Source organism: Rhincodon typus, chromosome 13, assembly GCF_021869965.1.
Source record: "Rhincodon typus isolate 14 chromosome 13, sRhiTyp1.1, whole genome shotgun sequence".
NCBI lineage: Eukaryota > Metazoa > Chordata > Chondrichthyes > Orectolobiformes > Rhincodontidae > Rhincodon > Rhincodon typus.
In genome coordinates, this window is record NC_063344.1 from 47,962,589 (window position 1) to 47,983,693 (window position 21,105).

General features: G+C 42.8%; 1 protein-coding gene across 1 annotated transcript in view; it reads right to left on the reverse strand.

Annotated features, from left to right (window-relative positions):
• The window catches only part of LOC109922803 (IQ domain-containing protein J), a 397,858-nt gene that overhangs the window by 263,399 nt on the left and 113,354 nt on the right, over positions 1-21,105 (reverse strand). The window contains exons 2-3 of the mRNA XM_048604115.1: positions 3,291-3,355; positions 1,805-1,888 (exon numbers count right to left, since the gene is read on the reverse strand). Coding sequence (XP_048460072.1) covers positions 1,805-1,888; positions 3,291-3,355 — 149 coding nt within the window. The remainder of the gene's footprint in view (positions 1-1,804; positions 1,889-3,290; positions 3,356-21,105) is intronic.

Below are 21,105 nucleotides of genomic sequence, written 5' to 3' on the forward strand. Positions count from 1 at the left end.
TTCCTGCTCCTATGATGCTGCTTGGCCTGCTGTGTTCATCCAGCTCTACACCTTGTTACCACTTATATAATAATGTGTTTCTATTCTTTCTTCCGAAGTGGATAACCTCATTTTCCCACATTTGAAAAATGCTTGCTGTTTCAGTTAATTCACATATATCCCTTTGCAGATTCTTTGTATATTCTTCACAATTTGCCTTCCTACTTCATATAATCACTTAATTAGACTGTAATTCACTGGGCCCCATCAACCAAATCAATGTTGTAGTTTTAAAATCGTCAAAGTCCCAGGACTGAAGCTGACTGCAACTCACTAGTTATAATTTGCCAACCTGTAAACAACCCACTTATCTCAACTAAAAGCAAAGTGCTGGAGAAACTCAGCAGGTCTGGCAGCATGAGTCATATTGCCCTTGATATGTTAACTTTGTTTCTCTCGCCACAAAATCCACTAGACCTGCTGAGTTTCCCCAGAACTGTTTTTATTTCAGATTTCCAGTATGAGCATTTTACTTTTATTTGTTTCAACTGTCTTGGTTTCTGTTAATTTGCCAATTCTCTATCCATGCTCATATATTTCACCCAACACCACCAACTCTTTAGTTGTGGAACAATATTTTACATGGCACCTTACCATACCTATTTGGAAATTCAAATAGCTAGCACCAAAAGTTCATTGCTGCCCAAAATATTTGGGACAGTATTTTTAACATAGAAAGAAAGTGCCAATGTGCATTATAGAGGAATAAATTCAGGAGCTGATGAATACTGAATGACAATTAGACAGACAGAAGAGCTGGCTATAAACTTGCCAAAAGAAATTTCTGGGAAAAAAAAACCATGGAGAAGGCAATTAATGAGAAGTAGCAATGCAGAGATATTTGGTAGGAGAATTCCTTAAGAATTACAAGTTTATCTGAACCTTGCAGAACTGGAAAACTGAAGATTGAAAGAGCACATGATGTTATATGCAAAGATAGGTGAGAATTAAATTCATGTAATCTCCTTCCTCAAGGGCAGTTAGTGTTGAACAGTATAATTGTGAGAGTAAGTGCAGAGTTGAGAGCCCATCATATTTCTGCCTCCTCCCAATTAAATCAAGGGTGGGGACAGTCCAAGGGCACTTAGCACATGGGTGTTCAATGCCATTTCATTGAGTACCCTGTCCCTCATGGAGTACATCTGCCACAGAAACATTTCCCCCTGTACTCCACAGTCCTGCCCAAGCCTCAACTTTTCAGAGGGACTGCGTGGCTAGTCCCAGCCGGCCCTGGCTCCATTCACTTCCCTTTACATGTCTGTTGCCGCAGACCTCCTGCTTCTTGCAGTCCCCATAGTGATGACTACTCTGGGTGGCACTGTTGGGACTGAAGAACTGTCAACCTCCAAATGAGACAGCAGCCTGAGGTTGGATCTTCTCCTTTAAAAGTGTAAAATCCAGGTGGCAAGCACTTGATGACTTGATTAACATTTAATCCTGCGGACCCGAAACGTTAACTCTGTTTTTTCCTTCACAGATGCTGTCAGACTTGCTGAGCTTTTCCAGCAACTTTGCTTTTGTTATTAAAAAGATTTAGATCGACTTCAAATTTTTGCAACACAACTCTAGAATAAATCATAGTAATTAATTCCTACCTATCTCCTGAAGAGTTCTGAAGAGGAGTATTATGGGACTTGAAATGCTAATTCTATTTCTCTTTTCACGGATGCTGCCAGACCTGATGTGTTTTCCATCACTTTTCTTTTTATTTAATATTTCCAGCATTCAGTGTTTTGCTTCAATTGTAGTAAATCATAATACTTACATTTTCACTTTTGATTCTGGCACCCCTCTGCTGGTTTGACATTTTTCAATATCATTTCCAAAATCGATGGGAAGTTGATGGATGCTAAAAGAAACATATATCTTTATTTCTATGTACGAAACTTATTACATTCTCTCCATTTCATTATGCAATGCAGTTTGTAGTCTTTCAAAAGCAAAATTTCCTCATCTCAAAATGGTGATTAATACTGTGACCTGGATGCAAGCAGTCTTCTTACACTTCATTCAAATGCTTTCAACAAGTCTAGATAGTGTGAGCAGAAGTTTTGAACATCAGAGGCATCACAACTGATGACAACTGTGTCCAACCTGATAATATAAACACTATCCATTGTCAATTCACAACAATCATTTGTGGGTACTCAGGGTAGCTGCTAGCTTTCGACAGATAATTAATTCTTGGTCACTAATGGTCACTGACAGTCCATCCCATTTTCGTTTGGGAATGTGAGACAAAGTTTACAATAAATTAAATTTTGTTTGTATTCCCTCCATCCCCACTGCTCAGATCACCGAAGGAATGAATCTTTCTTCAATTCTTCAGTTTTTTGTATCTACTTATGATATGATCATATTTGAGTTGTTCTCCTATTGCTAAAATTACACGCCCCATTAATTTGCTATAACTAAATTTTCACTCTTTCCTTCCCTGCTGAACTAAAAATCCATTGGAAAGTAATCCGAAATGCCCTGTGGAAAAATCTACCCATCTAATGTTACTTACATGATGTTCACCCCAGTGTTTGTTTGGATTATTAAATTTCACGCAATTTAACAGCTGTATTCTTTCTACATATTTCTTGAACTCACTCCTATATCTTTTTTAATTCATTAATTTGGTGTGCTATAATTAACTTGAAGATTTATTATTCATTCTTTAAGTTTGGCATGAAAAAAGGTTCAAAATTTGCACAATCCTCTACGTAAACCTGTCTCTGTCTTTTGCACATATTGTCATCAGCAATATTTAGCTCCAAATCCTGGCTCTGATCTGTTACAGATTTTATTATGCTTCCATACAGCATGATATGCCTCTAGCTCATTAGTTTTGTTCAGAACATTGAGCATTTGTTTATATAAAAATTAGGCCCATTCTACCTATCTGGCAAACTTTATCTCGGAAATTCTCTCTCCTAAAATGCACTTTCTTTGCTACTTTTTTCTTCTACCATGCGTACACTTCATGCTCCATCTGCTCTCCCCTTTGCTTTTTACACTTGTATTTCCCCTTACTTATCATGCCTGATCACAAGACAAGCTGCAGACAAATCCAAGCCAGAACTTGAAAATTTTCCAGTCTGTCTGACTCAGTGTCACACTGTTGTCACAAACTCACCAAGCATTGAAAATAAATAGAATTTTTAATTTTAATGCTCTGCCAGTACATAACTTTAATGGTAGTCATATTTTAGTATATTTTGCATGTTAGGAAGACATGGCTTCAAAATATTGACAGATGCACTCACTTTTGGACAACATATTTTGCATCATGCACTTGATCCAGAGTGTTCTCTAGTCTATTCAATTCCTCCTAAGATGAAAAAAAAACAAAGAAAAGTATTAATGTGAAGGCATTTGAGCTGAAAGAGTTAATTCTAAATTTTCTGCCCAAAACCTTTCTAAGACCATTCCTCATGCGGCAATGCCCAGTTAATAACTCAGATTGAATTAGATATAGGATTCAGTTGTCAATGACATTCATAGATCAAGAGCTATTAACCCATTCAATAATATCCTACACTCTTTCCAATGCAAAACAAGAAGTATGAATTGTGACAATTTCTGTGATGTTAGATTTTGGAGATGTTTACTGAAGTGCAGATCTAGCAGCAGCTGAAAATTCTACATGGATGAGTTTTGTGCTTTGTCCCCAAAGACAAACACAATTTTGACACTGCCGCATATGTTCAAATCTCACATGAATGATGATGGCAGAGTTGCAACGTTAATTTTGCAACCTGTCTGAGAACATTGCTAACATCAACAGATGTTTGGTGACAAGCCACTAATGCTAAACGCCAATTACTAGCCTATCCAGGCAATCTGCTTGCTAGTGGATAGGCAGGTGAATGGCAGGTTGGACATCTACAAAACTGGCAGACACCAATTTCCTCAGCAGCATTCAGTGTCTAACATAGCGTGAGAGAAAAAAACAACTCTTCCAAAAATATATTTTTGAAGTCACGAAATTAAACAAGTTCAAACATCAAATTGAGTTTATTCAGACTGATTTAAAATTGGAAAAGATTTTCATGGTAAGGAAAATATTCCTGAACACATGTTGCTGGTGCTCAGTGTATTAACAATTGAGTTTGTAACAAGGCTCACATACGCAAGCAAGAAACATCATATTCATGTGCAAAACCTGTTCTCTGCAAACAAATAGAATATGACCAAACCTTTTGCCTTTCTTGAGTTAGCAGGAAGCCTGGGGAGTCTACAGAGTCCCACTGCTTTCTCCATGGCAACAGTTTGACCAATGTCAAACTGCCAACCAATCAACATCCTCTTCTCCTGTAGAAGTTTGAAATTTGGCATTATGTTTCTCCAGATGAGTGAAATATGTAACACATCAATGAATCCCTCTTCAGCAGTATTCAAATACTGCACTACTTCTATAAGGAAAAGTGACTAATTCTTAAAATAAAAACAAAAAAATGCTGTTAACAGACAATAGGTCAACTGCCTGTAAAAAGAAACAGACAAAATAGCATTTAGGTGGGGGAATCTGGAGTCAAAATTTAAGGACTTAGTATATTGCCAGAATTTTCTTATTTTATTATGGATTTTAAAAGTCCAATGCTGAATTTATACTAATTCAATTTTAATAGCAATGGGGCCCCAGCGTCTGTACATTCTAGAAACTCCAGAACATGTTTAGTGTCTTGAAAAAAAGACACTAAGAGATGCTGCCATCTGGATGAGTTCAAAGCTTCAGTGACAATGCAGCCATTGCTTTTGTTATTCTAAATATATTCCAGGCCTTGGGTAAGGGAAGTAGATATTCCCAACTGGAAGATGATTGAAAACAAACTGAGCAAGAAAGTAAATAGCGAGGCTGCTAGAAAACAAGCTTTATGAGGCAGTCAGAACTATTAGAAAGACAGTTACAACAACCCCACAAGGGGAGGCGATGGCCTAGTGGTATTATCATTGGACTGTTAATCCAGAGACCCAGATAACATTCTGGGGACCTGAGTTTGAATCCCACCGTGACAGATGGTGGAATTTAAATTCAATAAATAGCTGGAATTAAGAATCTAACAATGACCATGAACCCATTGTTGATTATCAAAAAAAAACATCTGGTTCACTTACTTCCTTTAGGGAAGGAAACTGCCATTCTTACTTGGTCTGGCCTACATGTGACTCCAGACCCACAGCAATGTGGTTGACTCTGAACTGCCCTCTGGGCAATTAGGGATGGGCAATAAATGCTGCCTAAAAGCAGTGTCTTCATCCCATGAATGAATGAAATAAAACCTAAGTGGTATTATTTCAAGGGAGGACTGCAAGAACAGAAGAAACCATATTCATTGGCAAATCGTCAAAAAGTCACAAAGTTTCTAAGGTATTGATCAAGTGTGTAGGATCATTGGCTTTTTAAGTCAGGATATTTTGTATAAAAACCAGGAAGTAATGCCAAATCCTTGTTAAACCTGAGGTGGAATATCATAAACAATTCTGGGCACCATAATTTAAAGGTGGTTAAGTAGGTAAGGAGGAGGATGCCAGGAATGAGAATCTTCCATTATATAGAAAAATTGGAGAAACTGATTTTTCTCCTCATTATGTGGAAGGTTAAGTGGGGACCAGATAAAAGTATTCAAATGAATGGAGGGGCTGGCAAAAAAATAAAGGCAAGTGAAATATTTCATAAAGGTCATAGATTTAAAAGACTTGGAAAAAGACTGGAGAGAAAATAAGAAGAAACTGTGCCAAATTTTCCCAGCCCCTGAACAATGTGAGCACTGAGAATCAGTCGTGGAAAAAAAAATCCGGCGAGATTGGCAGAGATGAGATTCTAGATGGCAACAATCTTAGATCCAATTCTACACAGAGGTTTTGAAAAGGTCCTCACTAATGACTGGCGAGATGCCAATTTGCATGCCATTAGTACCTAACCTTGCCTTATTGATCTGCATTTTCCTACCGTCCCATGTGTCGGAGAGAAACGAGATGGTGACCATTCCCAACATGACAGCTCAATACTTGTTCCTCCAGGACACAGGGTATGACAGTCAGTGAGATAACAGCAGTCTGATGGTGGTTGCTCCCCTTGAAGAGGTCAGAGCTCCTTGAAAACATTTTATCATTGCAAAGCGAAGCAAAATGTATTCTTCGGTTCAATGGCCAAACTTGCTTTTTAAGAATGCCAAGGTGAAATGCAAAAAAAAGTTGCATCAGAGTCTGCTAAAGTATGTTCAAATTTTGGAGTAAACTATTTCAGCTGCATAATGGCATTAGTTCTTCTAAATTATTCAATGTGATTGATGCAGCCAAAAAGGTACTTGGAAATGTTTGTGACCTCCTCCTTGATAGTGTGGGTGTTTCAGGTTTTCCAGACATCTACATGATTTATAGAACAGGGAATCCATATTCGTTCCACTGCTGAATAATGACATTTAGCCTTGTGCTTCTAAATTTGTTATTGCAACACATTTTGCTCACTTAAACCATTTTGATTCTTGGAGTCCAGACCTTATGCATAAAGAAAATGTAAATAAATTTTATAAATGTCATTCCTGAAAGTAGTTGCCTCCTGTTCAGAGCTTTCAGAAATATATCAGAGCTGGTAACACAAATAGACGATTAGATTAAACTCATAAATCAAGGAAATTAAACTGAAGTTGGGCCAAGTATGTATTTATTTACAACACTTGGGTTTGTTGCTATGTAAAAATCTATAGTTTGATTTAATGGTTTTACTAATCTAAGCAGTACATGGACTACATATTCCAACTATCCAAGCTCCTTTTTGATTGCTTACATTACTTAAAATCTCTTCAGTCTCACTCAGCAGAATCTTCCTAGGCTCTGAACAATGTGTGCATTGACGAGAAAGTCTGGAAAACTGGGGGAGATAGCCAGCAAGTTCCTGCCATGCAACTAGACAGTGATAATTCCCAACGTGAAAGTCAGAGCAGTTATTGGGCAACTCTAGCTTGCTGTTTATTCCTCTGGACATTGTTTTGGACACCAGGCACCAACATCCTAGAGCACACTCCATGGGCAGTGACCCTACACAGCCCCTGTCCACAAGTATTGGCACTCAAAACACAGTATCCTAACCAGATCAAAGCATATTTCCAGTCCATCTACAATATACTTCTACACCTTCATGCTGCCCCTCGGAGCATACAGGCAGTTTTCCTTGCAGTGCCAAAGCCAGCCCACCTTGTGCATGGGGACAGACACCCAGATCAGGGATTTAAACATCTCATGGCTTCTTGCTTCATCTCTTAGCACCCACTCACCTTGCACTTGCTTGGATGTTAACAGCATACCTGCCTTGCCTTTTTGCACTTTGCATCTTCAGCCAGACCTTATGTGTTCAAAGCTCTGTGTTTTCAGTGCAAACTAAACAAGGCAGCTCGCACAGTTGTCAGCAGTCGGGGGCATGACATGTTACTGTACACCATCAAGCAATAGCAATCTCACCCCTACACCATGTGCCAGCAGCATACATGGCAAACACACCGCTTGTTCTTCAACCAAATGATCATGTCTCAAAGGCTGAGGGGAGTAGACCACAGTCAACTAAAAGGAATACACTGGGACATTGAGTCCAGGGCAGCCTCCATTACCAGAACGGGGGTCTGTAGTCTACAGTCCACGAAAGGGGCCACAGTCAGACCTGTGGGTTCAGGGCAACCAGTCCATAAAGTCGGCCAGGGAGATGCACAGAGATCGGGTTAGTCAAAGGGTCGGCCGAGGTGCAGTGATCACCAGTGAGCATTGCTGTAGAAGGGAAACTGGGGAGCTCAGTTTTGCAGATTTGAGGCAACATGCTGGGATTCAATGAGGATGCCAAGGCTGGGAGGGAGGGTAGTGGTGCTGGCTACATGTGGCCAACATATCCATGGAAACAGGCAGATGTTCACATGCCTGGGACAGCACAGTGCCAGTAGCATTACTGCCATCCTGCAAACTTCATCAGTTTCTGACAAACTTTCCTGCTGCTCCTATATCAATTTCATGTGTACGAAGCTATGAATGGCTAATGTCAAGGGGTCCTCTAGCCAGGGATGAGTGCCAGCAACCTGGGCTATTTCTGCTTTGACCAACTGCAGAGATGTGGCAGCAATGTGCTCACCAGCAGATACTCCTGATTTTAATCCAGCCAACATACCCACTGGAGGTGTCAGGATCAACTGGAGGTGAGTAACGGAGGCAGCCTTACTGGTGCATCCTCTGAGGGACTCCCTCAGCATGGGAGGAGGAAAGGTCTTCAGGCTGCCCTCTTGGCCACCCAGAATGTGCAGACGCCATTGTACCTTCAGGTGGCAGAGGCAAAAATGCATCGCAAACAAGGGCAAGCAGTATAGAGTTCATTCATCTTGGCGGCAATGGGACAGCAGTGCATTAATGGACAATACTTCTTACTCGGTTACCAGTACATAGACATCTCAGCATCTCCAGAGGGGGCCCTGCTCCCACCGGCAGCACCGTAGTGTTAGTGGCATGAGGGATTGAGGTAAGGGAGAGTGAGTCAGGGAAGACATGGTATGTTCAGAGCGGTAGACCTATGAGCCTTGGTAGCACAGAGAAGACAGTGGCACTTACCCTGGGGGAGCAGAGAGGGTCATTGACCTTCTTCCTGCATTGCTGAGCATTTCTCCATACACTGGACACTGCACTGACCTCATGGGAACCTCAGAGCAGGGGGGCAGTTTTTGGTGTTGTAGTCTCCTCTGGCCAAGCTTAGGAAGGAGGGAAGCCATCCCCCGCACCACCCCATCCACCAGAACCTTCCAGTCCTTATCTGCAAAGCAGGGTACCAATTTTCCCATTTCTTAAATAACTTGAACCTATTTGAATCCAGCACATGACCTGGCGCACAACTGCGTTTTTAATAGTGCCAGAGATCCTGGGATACCCCAGCAGCAGCTGGGAGGAGGAGAATGACATGCCATAGGGATGCAGTACATAGGCAATGAGGTAAATTAGGGAAGATGGTGACAGTAACCTCAAAAGGCCTCACAGGGAGAAACCCTCCATGAAACTTGCCAAAGTGAACACAAATTTGATTTATGGCCAGATTCAACCCTCTGCATGTAATTCAGGGTGTGTTTTGTTTTGTTTCCAAAAACATAGGCTTTATTCAATAATGGGAGAAATGTTTATTTCAAAAGTTGGAGAAAAGGCTGTTCCTAAAAGAAAAATCATCACCTTTAAATATCAAAATCAAAACATTAAAGGTTCACTCAAAATACTAACCATTTGGAGGAGAAATAAGTTAACCTTTCAGGCCACAGCACCTCGATCCTCGTGAAAGGTTGTAGCCTAAAGCTGTAAAACTCATTTATTTTCTTTGTAGCTATTCACTGACCGATGGTGTGCTTTCAAGATCAATTATCATTTCAGATCCCTAGTATTTCACTTTCCCTCTGTTAAAATGCGTTGTTCTTCCAATTTCCATCTCTTTTCTCTCTCCTACCCAGAGGATATCAACCAGTGCAAGAACTGAACTAACAATATCATTACTCATGTAACTATTCAGGTCTAACCGTGGCAGTTCTCTCTGGCTTGGGGTTCAACTTCACCCATGACTTGAGCACATAATTTAGCTTGTTGCTGCTGTAAAACACAGAATACAGGATTGTTGCTTGCCATATCCTCTGGATGACATTTTGAACCAAAGCCCCATCAGCTTGCTCTGATTAAAGATCCCACTGCTCTATAAGAAGCCAGCAAAGTAGCAATCGACATTGAGAGGTTGCTAGGAATGTTTTACAGAGGTATCATAACATGCTAAATGAATGAGTGTTCCATTTCTCTCATTATTTGATGAGAATTGAGGTTGTGGTATGAAAAGGAACTTACAGTCAACACTATCCGAATAACTGAACCTGCGTAGAGTTGTACAGCACAGAAACAGACCCTTCAGCCCAACTCATTCATGCCCACCAAATATTGGGTGGCACGGTGGCTCAGTGTTAGCACTGCTGCCTCACAGCACCAGGGTCCCAGGTTTGATTCCACCGTCAGGTGACTGCGTGTGTGGAGTTTGCACATTGTCCCCGTGTCTGTGTGGGTTTCCTCCGGGTGCTCCGGTTTCCTCCCACAGTCCAAAGATGTGCAGGCTAGGTGGATTGGCCATGCTAAATTGCCTGCAGTGTTCAGGGATGTGTAGATTATAGGGGGATGAGTCTGGGTGGGATGTTCTGAGGGACGGTGTGGGCTTGTTAGGCCGAAGGGCCTGTTTCCACACTGTAGGGATTCTATGATCTATAATATCTCAATTAATTTAGTCCCATTTGCCGGTGTTTGGCCCATATCCCCTTAAACCCTTCCTATGCATGTACCCATCCAGATGCTTTTTAAAATGTTGCAACTGTACAAGCCTCCACCGCTTCCTCTGGCAGCTCATTCCATATATGCACCACCCTGTGTGAAAAAAGTTGTCCCTTAGGTCCCTTTTGTATCTTTCCCCTCTCACCTTAAACCTATACCCTCTAGTTTTGGACTTCCCCCACCCTGGGAAAATTACCTTGTCTATTCACCCTATCCATGCCTCTCATGATTTTATAAACTTCTATAAGGTCACCCCTCAACCTCTGACACTCCACAGAAAGTTGCCCCAGCCTATTCAGCCTCTCTCCCTGTAGCTCAAACCCTTCAACCCTGGCAACATCCTTGTAAAGGTTTTCTGAACCCTTTCAAGTTTAACATCTTTCCTGTAGCAGGGAGACCAGAATTGAACACGGTATTCCAAATGGTGGCCTAATCAATGTCCTGTACAGCTGTAACATGATCGTCCAACTCCTATACTCAATGCAATGACCAATCCAGGCAAGCATACCAAACGTCTTCTTCACTCTCCTGTCTACTTGTGACTCCACCTTCAAGGAACTATGAACTTGCACTCCAAGGTCTCTTTGCTCAGTAACATTCCCCAGGACCCTACCATTAAGTATATGAGTCCTGCCCTGATTTTCCTTCTCAAAAATGCAACACCTCACATTTATCTAAATTAAACTCCATCTGTCACTCCTCGGCCCATCTGATCAAGGTCCCGTTGTATTTCTCATAGAATCCCTACAGTGCGGTTTAAGGTGAGAGGGGAAAGATACAAAAGGGACCTAAGGGGCAACTTTTTTCACACAGGACGGTGCATATATGGAATGAGCTGCCAGAGGAAGCGGTGGAGGCTTGTACAATTGCAACATTTTAAAAAGCATCTGGATGGGTACATGCATAGGAAGGGTTTAAAGGGATATGGGCAAATACTGGCAAATGGGACTAAATTAATTGGAATATCATAGATCATGGAATCCCTACAGTGTGGAAACAGGCCATTTGGCCCAACAAGCCCATGCTGTCCCTCAGAACATCCCACCCAGACCCATCCCTATAACCTACCTAATCTACACATCCCTGGACACTGCAGGCAATTTAGCATGGCCAATCCACCTAGCCTGCACATCTTTGGACTGTGGGAGGAAACTGGAGCACCCAGAGGAAACCCATGCAGACACAGGGAGAATGTGCAAACTCCACACAGATAGTTGCCCAAGGCTGGAATCGAACCCGGGTCCCTGGTGCTGTGAGGCAGCAGTGCTAACCACTGAGCCACCGTGCCACCCCATATTCTTAGATAACCTTCTTCATTGTCAATTACACCACCAATTTTGGTGTCATGAGCAAATGTACTGACCATTCCTCCCATATTCACATCCAAATCATTTATATAAATGACAAAAAGCAATTGACATCGCACTGATCCTTGCAGCGCACCGCTGGTCACAGGCCTCCAGTCTGAAAAACAACCCTCCATCACCATCTGTCTCCTACCTTCAAACCAATTCTGTATCCAAATGGCTATGTCTCCCTGGATTCCATGTGATCTTCTAATCTTGCTAACCAGTCTATCATGAGGAACCTTATCAAATGCCTTAGTGAAGTCCATACCTTGGTACTGAAACATTTCAATGCATTTTTTGCCATTTTGTCTCAAATAAATCGGATCTAATACTGCAGTTAAAAGCAAAATTTGAATAAAAAACTACTTGAACTATCTTATGTCATCAATCACAACAGGCAACAGAAATGCATGAATACTCAATGAATGAAAATATTGCTACAGCAGTTAAAAAATGGAGAGCCCCAAAATAAAATATATTTCCAACACTACCAACACCATAAGTCACACTGAATAGCTAAAGGAAGTCAAACAACCCTGTAAAATAACAATGAGTTATTTGTTTATTTTTCTCAAGGATTAACCACTCATTCCAAACAATTGATGATATGTCTGTGTCCTCAAATAGGCCAACAGTCTCTATGTTAGAAGTTTGCGGTGGAAAGTTTAAGTACAATAAAACATGAGTGAACGTTATTATGAGGCCATAAAACATTCAATGAATTCTGATGAGGTTAATTCCTCAACAATATTAAATTCACGATACTATAGCAGTCAGGATTTATTTTATTCAGCAAATGCTTTATACAATCACCTGCTTTTGTACGTTATCTGAGAGAAGCCTGCTGCAGCTTGAGCATGTTCAAACTATAATTAACCGCATCACTGAACAGTTTCTGCCTGGCAAGTGCCAGGATGTCACTTGTAGAAGGAGTCACATATGAAAACACACCAACTACAGAACATGCAACAGGAAAACCAGATCTTCCCAGAGAATAAAACAATCCCACACCCCCCAGAAACCAGTCCGTGGAGCACTCGCTGAGAGGTGGACCAAAGACAAACATGAAATCTTGCTGAGAATGTAGGTTCTATCAGCAATGCACCTTCTTGATCTTAAGTAAGGCTACCTGGAAAAGACATTCTGCAGAAGAAACAAGCATCAAGAAAGAACGATATGTCAAACAAACAGCACTTAAAGTATACAACTTACGATAGGTTAAAAGTCAGCAATAAGAATGTATTTGCCCATGGTATCGAAAATGTACACAGCAGCATTCAGTGAGGTAAAAAGAGCAAATCCAAACTTCAGCACATTATAAAGACACCAAACACTTGCTTTCCAGGCAAGTATTTAACTATGTTATGTACTGGTGATCATTATAAACCAGATACAGTTTATGGTGCAGTAAGACCAAACTGCTCTGCAGGAAGTCTCAGTATAACGTACAAGCAATTAATAATGCCTGGATAAAGAGCTCCATAAACTCCAAGAATCTATCCAGCTGTTTCCAGTTGTCCATGAGGGAACGTGATGAGTGTGTTCGCTCTAGTTAAGAAAAATAACAATTATTGAAGTGTGAACAGCAGACTGCTTGATGATTTTGTTCGCATTTACTTTTAAGTTGGAGGCAGTTTGAACAGGGCCTCCACATGGAGAGGGAGATAAAGCTGCTGGGACAGGGACTGACCAAACATGACTGACCAGGTTAGATTGGTCACATCAACTATGACCCAGTGATCGTCTCAATCATTTCCAGTTACCTCGTCCCCACCATGCTCACTCATAGATCAGTTTTTGTGGTCAGCACAATACATATAAAGTCGAGTGGGAAGGGAAAGTCACTGTTCCAATGGCATTGCCACACTACAGGGGACTTTTTGGACAAGTCTACCTCTGCACTAGAGCAGGTTGGGTCCGTCAAAACAGGTGGTCCCTTCAGTTTGGAGTTTTCCCCACAGCAAAAATTCCTCACGTTGCCTCATAATGCCTGATACATGAGACTTTGTTTGGAGGATATAACCAAATTGTCCATCCATTGGCAGTAACTGTGCTGAAGGCCTTAGACGACCTATTTTCCAATTCTCTCTATTCTGCAGGGCTGTGGATATTAGTGCTGCTTGCAACAACATGGGTGGTTATGGAATCACTGACATCATTCTCTCAATGTTTGCTCGCACACAGCATGGTGCCCACAATCAATTTCCAGAAGGGCAATAAAAATGTATGTGTATCTCTGCTACCCAGAAGAAACCAGCCACAAAAAGAAGTTGAGGACTATTTTATCTGCAGCATGACCTCTGGGTTTAGTAAGAATTTGCACAAATGTGGGACAGCCTCAAACAAAATCATGAATTGCTGGAGAAACTCAGCAGGTCAAGCAGCATCAGTGGACAGAAAGCAGAGTTAAACGTTTCAGGTCCAGTGATCCTTCTTCAGAATTGTTCTGAAGTTTGCCAAAGTTTTTCTGAAGCAGCCAGACCGGCTGATTTTTTCCAGCGAGGATTTTGTTTCTGAGTTCCAGCGATTTTTCTGCAACAGCCCCCCTGATAAAACGCATCTTGTACAGGCCTCCTCCTCAGGAAACATCAAGTCGTTAACTGTGAGCCTACGTGCTGGAAGGATAAAGAAGCCCTTAACTTCCTTCTTCCCCCATAGAGTCACTGCAACTTCAGTTCCAATTCCAATTGGTTCTGCCACAAGCCTTTGCTCTTGCCTTCACCACAATGGAGTGCCCAAACAAACAATTTCTAGCTTTTGTAGACACTACTTCCTTGGTCTTTCTGAAGCTCAGTTAGCAATTATAAATTCAGAACAAACAATGAGTGGTATCTTCTGCCCCCTCTGATGGTGGACTTGGAGTTAGGAAGGGCATTTAATTTAGCAGGGTGGGGATATACTTGAACCCGCGATATCCTGCCTCTGTCAGAAATAAGTCAGGGTTGGACTTCCCACAACAGCATCAATCCCCGCCAATGGAAGGGGCAGGTCTTTAAAATCAGAGCACTTGGTGCCTGAACAAGAGATGTGACATTGGGAAGGGCACCAAGAGCTTCGCTTTGTCCCTGTTTCCAAAAATACTGCACCCCTCTCCCCACAAAGCACCTAGCAAAACCCCTCCCAACATGACCTACTTGTGGCCTAGGTTGCTAGTTTCCCTTCAGCGTCTTGGATCATGATTTGGAAGGCTTTCCCAGAAAAGGGCAGTGTGGGTCTCTTGCCAGTTATCCATAGAAACAGAAAATAGGTGTAGGAGTAGGCCATACAGCCCTTTGCGCACACACCACCATTCAATACGATCATGGAATCTCTGTCTCCCATTCCCATACTCTCCCATACACCTTGATCCCGTTAGCCCCAAGGGCCACGTCCAGCTCCCTCTCGAATGTATCTAATGAATTGGCCCCAACAGCTTCCTGTGGGAGAGAATTCCACAGGTTCACAACTTGAAGAAATTCTTCCTCATCTCAATCCTGAATGGCTTACCCCTTATTCTTAGACTGTGACCCCTAGTTCTGGACTTTCCCAATATCGGGAATATTCTTCTTGCATCTAGCCTGTCCATTTCCATCAGGATTTTAGATGTTTCTATGAGATGCCCCCCTCCTCATTCTTCTAAATTCCAGAGAGTACAAACACAGTCAATTCAGTCTTTCCTCATATCTCAGTCCTGCCATCCTGGGAATCAGTCTGGTGAACCTTCGCTGGACTCCCTCAATAGTACGAATGTCCTTCCTTAGACTCGGAGGCCCAAACTGCACAATACTCAAGGTGTGGCCTCAGCAAGGCCCTGTATAACTGCAGCAAGACATCCCTACTCCGTTACTCAATCCTCTCATTATGAAGGCCAGCATGCCATTAGCTTTCCTCACTGCCTGCTGCACCTGCATGCCAACCTTCAGCAACTGTCCCGCCATGACACCCAGGTCTCATTGTACCTCACCTTTTCCTAAACTGCCACTATTCAGATAATAATCTGCCTTCCTGCTTTTGCAACCAACGTGGATAGCCTCACATTTATCCACATTATCATGCATTTGCCAAGTATCTGCTCACTCAAACTGTCCGTCCAGTTCACCCTGCAGCCTCTTAGCATCCTCCTTACAGCACACACTGCCTTCCAGCTTAGTGACATCTGCAAATTTGGAGACATTGCATTCAATTCCTTTGTCCAAATTGTTAATGTATATTGTGAATAACTGAAGTCCCAGCACTGAACCCTACAGTACCCGACATGTCACTACCTGCCACTCTGAAAAGGATCCATTCATTCCAAATCTCTGCTTCCTGTCTGCCAAGCAGCTCTCTGTCCATGTCAATACATTACCTGTGATACCATGAGCTTTAGTTTTCCTTACTAACCTCACGTGGAACCTTGTCAAAAGCATTTGGAAAGTCCAGATACACAACATGTACTGATTCACCCTTGATTGACTGATTGGTTTATTGTCACATGTACCGAAGTACAGTGAAAAGCTTTGTATATGAGCAGTACAGGCAGATCATAGTAAGCATGGATGTACAGATTAGAGATTGTAAAAAGGCTTAGACACAGGCATACAAGTTACATTGCACAGGGCATGTGCTAGGCAAGATCAACATTAGCAAGATCAGCATCATTTGAAGTTACACAGTCCATTCATTAGTCTCATAACGGCCGAGAAGCAACTGTCCCTGAGCCTGCTGGTGCATTTGTTCAGGTTTCTGTATTTTCTGCCTCATGGAAGAGGTTGTAGCCTTGATGCTGGTAGCCTTCTCACGACAGTGAGTGATGTAAATGAAATCCATGGATGGAAGGTTGGCTTCTGTGATGGTCTGGGTTGAGCACACCACCTTCTGCAGTTTCTTATGGTCCTGGGCAGAGCAGTTGCCATACCAGGCCACTATGCACCTGGACAGTATGCTTCCAATGGTGCAGCTGCAGAAGTTGGTGAGGACATTTTGGAAATAGCAAATTTCCTGAACTGCCTGGAGGAAAAGGAGGCATTATTGTACCATCTTGACCATCGCATCTTCACTCCAAGAAACTTAATGCACTCCACCCTCTCAACCTCAGTTCTGTTGATGTAGATGGGGGCGTGCTCTGCTCCTTTCTTTCTGGAGAGAATGGTCAGTTCTTTAGTTTTGACGACGCTGAGAGAGAGGTTGTTCTCATTGCACCATGTCACTAAGCCCTCTATCTCCCTTCTGTCCACTCTACTGGTCACATCCTCAAAAAATTCCAGAAGGTGTGTCGAGCATGATTTCCCTTGAGTGAATCCACACTGACCGATTCTGTCACTACCTTCCAAATGTGCAGTTTTTACATGATTGCAGCATTTTCCCCACCACCGATGTCAGGCTAACAGGCCTATCACTCATCCTTTTTTAAAAAGAGTGGGGTTACATTAGCTACCGTCCAGAGTCTACAGAATGCTGGAAAATGATCAATGCATCTGCTATTTCTAGGGCCATTTCCTTACATACACTGGGATGCAGAGGATCAGGCCCAAGAGACGTAATTGGGTTTAATCCTATCAATTTCCCCATAACCATTTCCTGAAAAATAAGGATTTCCTTCAGTTCCTTCTGTCGGCTTGACCTTCTGTCCCCTAGCATTTCCGGAAGGATATTTGTGTCCTCCTTAGTGAAGGCAGATCCAAAGTATTTGTTCAACTGCTCTGCCATCTCTTTGTTGTCCATTATGAATTCACCCGATTCTAACAGCAAGGGACCTACATTTGTCTTCATCAGCCTTTTTCTCTTCACATATCTATAGAAGCTTTTACAGTCAGTTTGAGTTTTCTGCAAGCTTACTTTCACACTCTATGTTCCCTTTTCCGAATTAAACCCTTTGAACTCCTCCGCTGAATTCGGAATTCTCCCAGGTCCTAAGTTCTGCTGCTTTTTCTGACCAATTTATACGCCTCCTCTTTGGCTTTAATACTATCCCCGATTTCCCTTGTTAGCCGTGGTTGAGCTACCTTCCCTGTTTTACACTTATACCAGTGAGGGGTGTACAATTGTTGAAGTTCATCCATGTGTTCTTTAAAGGACTGCCATTGCCTATCTACCATCAATCCCTTGAGCATCCTTGGCCAGATTATCCTGGTCAATGCATGCCTCATACAATCCAAGTTAACCTTAAGTTCAAGACCCTAGTTTCAGATTTAATTGTGTCATTCTCTATCTTAAATGAAGGATTCTACCATATTATGGTCACTCTTCCCCAAAGGATCTTGCACCACAATGTTGCTAATCAACCCTCTCTCATTATACAATACCCAGTCTAGGATGGCTTATTCTCTAGTTGGTTCCTCGAAACATTGGTCAAGGAAACCATCCCTCATACATTCCAGGAAATCCTCTTCCATTGCATTGCTACCAGTTCGGTTAGTCCAATCAATATGCAGATTGAAGTCACCCATATTAACTGTTGTACCCTTACTGCATGCATCTCTAATTTCCTGTTTGATACAGTCCCCAACATCACAACTACTGTTTGGTAGTCTGTACACAACTCCAACTAATGTCTTTTTTTCCCTCTGGTGTTCCACACCTCTACCCAAACAGATTCCACATAGTCCAGGCTAACGTCCTCCTTTACTATTGTAATAATATCCACCTTAACCAGTAACACTATCCCACCTCCCTTTCCTTTCTGTCCACCTTTCCTGAAAATTGAATAACCCTGGACATCGAGTTCCCATCCTGGAGCCAGGTCTCTGTGATCCCAATTACCTCATATCCATTAATAACTTTGTGCAGTTAATCCATTTGCCTTAGTATAAATGCTCCTTGCATTGAGACACAGAACTTTCAGGCTCATTTTTTGACATTTAGTGCCCTTTTTGAATCAATGCGAAATAGGGCCCTTTTTGATTTTTGTCTTTGATTTCTCTGCCTTCCACTTTCACTTTTCCCCTTACTGTCCTTTCTTTCTGTCCCCACTTCACTTCCCTCCGACTTTCTGCATTGGTTCCCATCCCCTTGTTGTATTTAGTTTAAACCCTTCCCCCAACAGCACTAGCAAACACCCTCCCTAGGAGATAGTAAGACATGGGTTCCAGTCCTACCCAGGTGCAGACTATCCAGTTTGTACTAGACCCACCTCCCCTAGAATCAGTTCCAATGTCCCAGTAATTTGAATCCCTCCCACTTGCACCATTCTTCAGGCCAGATATTTGTCTTATCTACCCTGCCATTCCTATTCTGACCAGCACATGGCACTGGTAGCAATCCTGAGATTACCACCTTTGAGGTCCTACTTTTTAGTTTAATTCCTAACTCCCTAAATTGAGCTTGTAGGACTTCATCCTGCTTTTTACCTGTATTGCTAGTGCCTATACGCACCACGACATCTTGCTGTGCACCCTCCCCTGCCGACAATGTCCTGCAGCAACTCCGAAACATCCTTGACCCTTGCAACATACCACCCTGGACTCTCTTTTGCTGCTGCAGAAATGCCTGTTCCCCTTACAATTGAATCCCCTATCACTGGAGCTCTGCCACTGTTTTTCCTGCCCTCCTGCGCAGCAGAGCCAGCCACAGTGCCATGAACCTGGCTGCTGCCACCTTCCCCTGGTGAGCCATCTTCAACAGTACCCAAAATGGTGCACCTGTTTTGGAGGGCAGAGGATCCTTGCACTGCCTTCCTATTCTCCCTCTGTCTGTTGGTCACCCGTTCCCTATCTATCTTTCTCAGTAATTTTTATCTACAGTGTGACCAACTTACTGAACATGCTATGCATAACTCCCTCAGCCTCAAGGATGCTCCAAAGCCACAGCTCTAGAGCTGTCGAGTGGTCAGACAGGAACAGCAGCTGGATACACTTCCTGCACACAAAGAAGTTAGGGACATAGTGTGGGTCCCTGAATACCCACATTGCACAGGAGGAGCATGACACGGGTCTGGGATCTCCTGCCATGACTTAATTCTTAAGTTAACAACAGTAGCAAAGCAAAAGAGAAAATAAGAGAGAAGAAAACAAAACTACTCACCAGCCACTCACTTACCTGCTGCCTCTGCCTTCATGGTTAAACTTTCTTCTACTTCGCCTTTACCCTTGTACCTTCAGCAGCTGGAGTTCATTCCTCCTTCGACTGCCCTACCTCACTGCTGCTTGCCCTCCTCACCAAAGCCTGGTATTCACTTAAGCCTACACTTAAACTTCCAGCAGAACTTGCACCACAAAGCAGCCCTTCTCAAAACGGCCACTCCAAGAACCGCTGCTCCACCGTAACTTGCGCTCCTTTTATTCACTCCTGGACAATGACTGAGACGACTCCTCCCAGAATCCATCTCAAGAGCAGCCTCTGTTGGATGCCTTTACACCATTCGCTGAGTCCAGCTCTTCTGTGCTCCCCTCCTTGGTCGCAGTGACTGAGACAACGCCTCCCAGAATCCTCCTCAGCAGCACCCTCTGTTGGATGCCCTTGCGCAGATAGGTCAGCAACACCCCCAACACCAGAACATGATTCCACCTAATCTATCACCAGTTAGATACTATGGAGAAATGTAAGCAAGATCCCAAACAAATCTGCAGCAAATCAAGAATATAGCAGATGTTTCACCTTGCCTTCCTTCCAAGTTCTTCCTTTCATCCAATTGCAACTGTTGTTGGGTACGTACCATACCTTTTGACCTTGCTCTGCAGCTGAACAATCCAAAGATGTACTGGTTAGGTGAACTGGCCAGGCTAAAAATTGCCCCATGGTGTACAGGGATGCGCAGGCTAGTTGAATTAGCCATGGTACAAACTCAATGTGGATGGGATGGGAGGGGCATTTGAGTGGGATGCTCTTTGGAGGTTTGGTGCAGGTCTGATGGGCTTAATGGCGTCCTTCTACACTGCAGGGATTCTATGATCTGTGCTCATCTCCACTTCTTTGGGCACAAATCCGTTCCTTGCCACACAAACCTTTCCACCCATCTCCAAAACTCTTCCTCCATTTGGACACATCCTCTGGTCTTTTAACTGCAATTGATCGCTCCATTGACAACGGCTAAGTGACATTGGCCATCTTAATTTCATGACTCCCCTCACCCACTCTAACCCATCACCCTCTAAACCATTTCCTCAGGTCTAACCTGACCTTGTTATCAAACCTGTCAGTAAGGCTGGCATAGTTGGTGTCTGGCATGCTAGCTTCTACCTGCAGAGTCTGAGTACCAACTCTCAGGCATTTCCTCCCATCTCCCCCTGAATCATGATCCCACCAGTGAATGTCAAGCTTTGGTTTCCAGGGCTGTCATAGACCTCAGACCTTCCCTCCACAACTTCCCACCTCATAGTCCCTCAACAACGCACAGCTTCTTCTACCATCTTCCAAAAATCCATAAACAGGACTGCACTGGCAGATCATTTCAACCTACTTCTGCCTCATGGAACTTATTTCTTATCTTGATTCTACTTCTCCCCTCTAGTTCAGTATC